The sequence below is a fragment of the Pseudonaja textilis genome, chromosome Z, assembly GCF_049901715.1.
Source record: "Pseudonaja textilis isolate UNSWEBS1 chromosome Z, rPseTex1.2, whole genome shotgun sequence".
Lineage (NCBI taxonomy): Eukaryota > Metazoa > Chordata > Lepidosauria > Squamata > Elapidae > Pseudonaja > Pseudonaja textilis.
Window position 1 is genome coordinate 1,920,263 of NC_142008.1, and position 7,233 is coordinate 1,927,495.

General features: G+C 47.3%; 1 protein-coding gene across 1 annotated transcript in view; it reads left to right on the top strand.

The window, feature by feature from the left end:
• The window catches only part of ALS2CL (ALS2 C-terminal like), a 47,088-nt gene extending 39,922 nt beyond the window's left edge, over positions 1–7,166 (top strand). Inside the window, 5 exon segments of the mRNA XM_087917484.1 lie at positions 733–775; positions 978–1,039; positions 2,323–2,472; positions 3,840–3,933; positions 4,628–7,166. Of these exon segments, the coding sequence (XP_087773610.1) occupies positions 733–775; positions 978–1,039; positions 2,323–2,472; positions 3,840–3,933; positions 4,628–4,684 (406 nt within the window). The 3' untranslated portion in view covers positions 4,685–7,166.
• The last annotated feature ends 67 nt before the right edge of the window (positions 7,167–7,233 follow it).

A 7,233-nucleotide genomic window follows, 5' to 3' on the forward strand; every position in this document is an offset into this window, starting at 1 on the left:
CCATCCATCCTCTCTCCCTCTTTCTCGCTCCCTTCTTCTTTCCTCCCTCTTTCCTCTCTCCCTCCCTTCCTCCTTACTGCCTCCATTTCATCCTTCTCTTCTTTCCTTCCTCCCTCTCCATTTCTTCTCTCCCATTCTCCTTTCTTCCATCCATCCTCTCTCTCCCTCTTTCGCTCCCTTCTTCTTTCCTCCCTCTAACGCTTTCCTCTCTCCCTCCCTTCCTCCTTACTGCCTCCGTTTCATCCTTCTCTTCTTTCCTTCCTCCCTCTCCATTTCTTCTCTCCCATTCTCCTTTCTTCCATCCATCCATCCTCTCTCCCTCCCTCCCTCTCTCTTCTTTCTTCCCTCTAACGCTTTCCTCTCTCCCTCCCTCCCTCTCTCTTCTTTCTTCCCTCTAACGCTTTCCTCTCTCCCTCCCTTCCTCCTTACTGCCTCCGTTTCATCCTTCTCTTCTTTCCTTCCTCCCTCTCCATTTCTTCTCTCCCATTCTCCTTCCTTCCTTCCTTCCATCCTCTCTCCTTCCCACCCTCTCTTCTCTTCTTCCCTCTAACGCTTTCCTCTCTTCCTCCCTTCCTCTCTTCTTCCTCCCTGTCTCCCTTTCTTCCCTCTCTCCTTTCCTGCAACTTCTTCCAAATTTCCTCGGAGCAGGTGCTTCTCCCCACTTTCCGTCCGATTTTTTCCTCTTCCATCTCTCCGAAAATGCCTCTCATCCGGTGGTCCTTCTCCTTGCAGAGACTTCTGGCCCGTGAAAGACCTCACCCTCACCAGTGACCAAGTAAGTTCTCACCCGGTCCAGACCCACCGCACGCTTCCCCTTGCCTGCCATGTCCGGAGATGCCGCATCTTCGCCTGAATGAAAGACCCCTGTTCCGATGTAGGGTATTTCGGATACCCCCCCAAAAACACCTTAGATTGGGGGTGTCCTCAAACGCCCCCAGGTTTGCCAACTAACCTCTTGCGGTGTTCTTCCTTTAAAGCGGCAGTCGCTGGTGAAGGATCACTGCTTTCTCTCTGCCACCGAATGTCTGCAGAAGCTGATGTAAGTGCCAACAAAAGTTCTCCTACCTTAGCTTCATAATAACAGGGAGCCCTCGACTTACGACCGCAGTTGAGCCCAACGTCCGTGGAGAGTCTCGGTCATCCGGGTCACGGTGGTCCCAAAGGTCTTTTTTTTTTTCAAGAGTCAACTGGACTTCCGGGTTCTGTAAAGACGTTTCGCTTCTCGTCCAAGGAGCTTCTTCAGCTCTGACTGGATGGTGGGGAATGGAAGGATCGGTGCTCCTTGCAGACAAAGCTGTGCGTCCTTTTAGAGGGTCGTTGAGGCCACTCGGAGGTTTATCTGTGTCCTCAGGGTCACCTGAGTGGTGCAAGTGGCTGTGGAGCCTTCTTGGAATGGGTCAAACAGTTGCACTTTCTGAAGGATGTTCAGCAGTCCTTTACTATCTCCGCACTGTGTTTATCCCCCCAAAATAAGCCCTAATACAGGGGTGTCAAACCCAAGGTCCCATGAGGCCGTCCTGGAAAAAGTAAGGGGCCGGCCTGCGTTGCATCGGCCCGATTTACTCGATGCGAAGAGGAAACATCAGGCCGGCAGTTTGAGGAGTGGCATCAAACTGGCCACACCCACCCAGTCAGCCACACCCAGTGGTGGCGTCAAGATGGCCACGCCCACCCAGTCCACCACATCTACCCGATCCCCTGAAGTCAACCACAGCCGTGATGCAGCCCTCAATGAAATTGAGTTTGACACCCCTGCACTAATACGCCTTTTGGAGGGGAAAATAAAATAAAATAAAATAAGACCAGGTCTTATTTTTGGAGGGAAACATAGCACCTGCGTAGATTTTTATTATTTTGTCTGTGAGGCTTTTTTTTTTTTTGTCAATAAATAAAATAAAATATATAAAAATCAGGATTTACTCTTCCTCAACTGGGGGTAGCTCTCTCATTGAATGAGGAGGATACAACTAGTCCTTGACTTGTTGTCCTTGATTTGTTTAGTGGCTGTTCAAAGAATGCAAACGGCCATAAATGCAGGCTGGTTGCTGCTCCCCGCCAAACAAACGCAGTCATGTGATCAGTGGGGCAGCTGTCAATCGAATCCAGGCCTCAACATACTTTTGGGCGACTTTTCATCGCTTTGAATGGTCATTCATAAACGGACAGTCATACTGGTCAACGAGATGCACCTTTTTTTTGAGGAATCGTTCTCAAGCGTTTCTCCCATGTGCCTCTGGTGGCAGCGTTGGGGTCCCCTGGGATTATTATAAAATGGGAGGGGGGGTCTTGTGTCTCTGTTCACCCCTTGTTCCTCCCTTGCAGCGCTACCATGGACCCCCAGGAGAAGCTGGAGATCCTCCAGAAGACGTACGAGGAGATTGAGGGAACGGTAAACCAACTATTGGGGAAGGAGTGCAACCTGCCCATGGACGACTTACTGCCTCTGCTGACCTACGTGGTCACGCGGGCGAGGTGAGGAGACCCTTCTGTGAACTGCAAGAGGGGGAGGGGGGGATGCACCCTCAACGGGCAGCAGCCAAGCTCAGAGAGCACCAGGGACCCCACAGTCCTCCCCCTCTTCCTCCTCTTCTTCCTCTTGTCCCTTCTCCTCCTCCTCCTCCTCCTCCTCTTTTTCCTGTCCTCCTCTTCTCCTCTTTCTCCTTTCCACAAATCCTACTCCCTTCTAGCACTGGTGATGTTACCTAGTTGGGTCATGAGACGTCTGCAAGGAAACCAACCAGGTCAGAGAGCACCAGGGACCCCACAGTCCTCCCCTCCTCCTCCTCCTCTTCTTCCTCTTGTCCCTTCTCCTCCTCCTCCTTCTCCTCTTTTTCCTATCCTCCTCTTCTCCTCTTTCTCCTCTCCACAAACCGCACTCCCTTCTAGCACTGGTGATGTTACCTAGTTCGGTCGTGAGACATCTGCAAGAAACCCCCTCAGCTCAGAAAGTAGCAAGGGCTCCTTCAGTCCCCCTTCTCCTTCTCCTTCTCTCCTTCCTCCTTCTCTTCTTTTTCATCTCCTCCTCCTCCCTCCAAACCCCACTCCCTTCTAGCACTGGTGAAGTTACCTAGTTGGGTCATGAGTCGTCTGCAAGGAAACCACCCAGGTCAGAGAGTAGCAAAGGCTCCTTCAGTCCCCTTTTCCTCCTCCTCCTCCTCCTCCTCCTCCTCCTCCCTCCAAACTCCACTCCCTTCTAGCACTGGTGAAGTTACCTAGTTGGGTCATGAGTCGTCTGCAAGGAAACCACCCAGGTCAGAGAGTAGCAAAGGCTCCTTCAGTCCCCTTTTCCTCCTCCTCCTCCTCCTCCCTCCAAACCCCACTCCTTCTAGCACTGGTGATGTTACCTAGTTGGGTCATGAGTCGTCTGCAAGGAAACCACCCAGGTCAGAGAGTAGCAAAGGCTCCTTCAGTCCCCTTTTCCTCCTCCTCCTCCTCCTCCCTCCAAACCCCACTCCCTTCTAGCACTGGTGATGTTACCTAGTTGGGTCATGAGACGTCTGCAAGGAAACCACCCAGGTCAGAGAGCACCAGGGACCCCCACAGTCCTCCTCCTCCTCCTGTCCACAAACCCCACTCCCTTCTAGCACTGATGATGTTACCTAGTTGGGTCATGAAACATCTACAAGGAAACCACCCAGCTCAGAGCACCAAGGACCCCACAGTCTTCCTCCTCCTCCTCCTCCTCTGTGCAAACTTCAACCCCACTCACAGGCTTCCACAGAGTACGATCAAGATTGGGTGGTCAAACCGCTTAACTCTTGGGGATGCCTCTCTGCAGACACCCAACTTGACTGTTGCCCGCCTTCCTGCCCTGACGTGAGATGTTCCCTCTCTTGCAGCATTCAACATCTAGGAGCAGAAATTCACTTGATCAGAGATTTGATGGATCCCACAAATGGTGGAAAACATGACTTCCTCCTGACAGCGCTGGAGGTTAGGATGGAGGGAGGGAAGAAATAACAAAAGGATGAGAAAGAAAAAGGAGGGAGGGAGGAAGGTGGAAGAAAGCAAGAAGGGGAAGGGAGGAAGAGGAAGAGGAAGGGAGGAAGAGGAAAGGAAGGGAGGGAGGGAGGGGGAAGAAGGCAGGAGGGAGGGAGGAAGGAAGGAAGAGGAAAGGAAGGGAGAGAGGAAGGGAGAGAGGGAAGAAGTTAGGAGGAAGGGAGGAAGAGGACAGAAGAAGGGAAGGAGCGGAATGGGAAAGGAGGGAGAATGGAAGAAGAGAAAGAATGAGAAACAAAGAAAGAAAAAGAAAGAAGGAGGGAGGGAGGAAGGAAGGATCCTTCCCTTGTCTTCCCTTGGATTTCCAATGGCGTATTTCTTCATCTACAGCTGAGCTGGACGTATAAATCTTTTTATAAATCAATTAAAAGTTTCTTGATTGGTATAAAGCTAGATTGAGTTTGGAGCCTTTTAAAAAATCAGCTTGTAGTATTTTCCAAAATAAAGATAAAATTTTAGCAGTTGTCAAAATTCAAATTTTTCCTGATGTTGTGTCTGTTGCTGGAGTTTTTTCCCCTCAACATTCATGGGGTGTTGAAAGAGGGAAGCGGAGCTTGAGGGGAGGAATAGAATAAATGCAAGGTTTTTTTTTTAGTTTTTAACGCAACCTTACTTCTTGTCTTTTTAGTCCTGCTACCAGCTTATCCAGGAGATAAGGCTACCTCGAGCGGCGGGTGACTCCTGAAAGACTACAACACCCATCATCAACAGCCAATAGCAGTTGGGAGAATTTATTCTGATCATGCCCAGGAACTGGACTGGACATAGTTGCTGCTATAGTTTTATTTTATTTTTAAATTAATATGTCTTTCCTATGGGAAGTATGTTCATTCTTTTAGGTGAGCTGTCGATCGGTTTGAAATTGAACCCATGACCGGAGCTCGTTTTGAGATTGACAGAAAAAAAAAAAAAGAGATGGGGTAAGGCTACAGGTAGTCCTTGACTTACAACAGTGACCATTCAAAGTTACAACAGTGGTGAAAAAGTGACCTATGGCCCTTTTACACACTTGCGACTGTTGGGAGTAAATATCCACCTGGCTCGGTTCCAAGCTGGGAGAAAATACACTGGAAACCTGGAGGTTAATCGGAAAGATGGCTTATTGTTGAAGTAGAGCCACATGGGTTCTGGGTAGCTGACTACATGGGGTTGAGAGTGTGGAAGCGGGGTGTTAAAATCTTCTTTCGGGCTTTGCACTTGAGCTTCCTGTTCCTTTGCAAGAACCTGCCTTCTATTGACTGTTGTCAGGTTCCCATGGGGTCATGTTAGGGTCATGTTTGCCTGAGCTAAGATTGGTTGAAGTTTGGCTGCTGATGCAATGTGTCAGTGCGTTCGTAGCGTGACTGCTATTGTGAGACAACCCGGCAGCAAAACACAGCACACACAGGCTTAAGACATTGAACAGTGGTTTATGTACAACAGTTATATACAGACATATACGTGGTAGGCAAAAATACCTTACAAGCAATCTTTTTTCTTAACTCTGCACGGAGACCTCTGCAATGAATACTGGACACAAAGAGAGGACATGCCCTCTAACGGCTGCCTCTTATATAAATACCTCTTAAAGGGACAGAACCCATTCCCAGTCTTAAAGGGAAATACCCATGCTACGCCGATTCATTCTTATTGCATCAGCTTCATTGCTGGTCGGCTTTTAAATCACAAGACCTTAACACAAATGTCCCCAGGTGATTTTGTAAGGGAGTGAGCCCTGCTGCTAGATAATCCTATTGTGTCCTGGAGGGTCCTGTCTTAATCCCATCACCCTGGGGGCGGGGCGAAGGTCTTTTGTTTTGTAGATAGGCTGGCCCAGTCTTTCTCAACGGGGCGCCAAATATCTGCTGTGGGGAAGGAGATTGATTCTGCTTTCCATCTTTTAAGAACATGTTTCTCCGTTCCTCCTTTAGGGAAATATAATATTCTGCCTTTTTAATACTTCAAAAAAATATTTCATTCATCCAGGAGAGGGGTGGGTGCTAACTTTCGACACACCTGCAGCAGCACCCCCATGGTCACGTGATCAAAATTCAGACACTCAGCTACCGTCTCATATTTATGACGGTTGCAGTGTCCTGTGGGGGAAATCCCCTTTTGCGACTTTTTGACAAGCACAGTTGATGGGGAAGCCGGATTCACTTAACGACCATGGTATTAACAGCTGCCCTTATTCACTGAAATAAACATTCAATGAATAAATAGAAGTAAATATGTTCAGTAAATAAACTTGGTAGATAAATGTAATAAGTAAATAAATAAATAAGCTTAGTATATAAACTAACTTAATAAATTAGTAAATTCAATAAATAAATTTGGAAAATAATTACGTTTAGTAAATTTAATAAATATAATTTTAAGAAAATCAATTATGTCGCCTGACCATGGAACTGTTCCTAAAAATAAACCAGTTGCCAAACACTTGCAATTCAGTCGGATGACCTCAGCAAGTTCCATCAGAACAGTCATTAAGTGAGGACTTTTGTAAGGAGATTCAATAGAATACAGGTAGCCCTTGACTTATGACCACAACTGAGCCCAAAATTTTATTTTGTTAGGTCAAAAATTTGTCAAGTGAGTTCTGTCCCGTTTTACAAGCTTTCTTGCCACAGTTGTTAGTCACCCAGTTGTTAAGTGAATCTGGTGCCCTCCCCAATTGACTTTTCTAATCAGAAGGTCGCAAAAGGGATCATGTGACCCCAGGACTCTGCAACTGTCACAACTGTGAAAAAGTCATGTCACTTTTTTCAGTGCTGTTGTTAACTTTGGTCACTGAATGAACTGTTGTAAGTCGAGGACTACCCGCGTAGTGTTTTTTGCTGTGTGTTCTTTGCACTTCTACTTTCTGCTAACATCTCGTGGATGTATTTTTGCTGATCGAGCTGCAAAGTCCCGTCCTTTTTAACAGCTTCACCGTTTCTCTTGAGAGCTGCAGCCCACCGAGGGCAGAAATCTCGTATTTATCCGTCCTATTTGAACATTCCTTCCTGCTTCCAACGATTAAAACAAAAGGAACAGGATCCTGCGGATGGAGGAATTAAGGCTCTCAAGGTGATCCACCAGAAGGAGGGGGAAAAAAACTTAAAATTATGAAGTTGCAAAGAGACATGCGATTTTCTGCAATTGCTGGCATTTCTTACTGAATGCTGAATTGTTTTGGGATTTTTAAATTTTTTAATTTTTGCAACAGGATTAGTTTTGGGGAACAGAGAAATTTAATGTGACAAGCATTGAGCT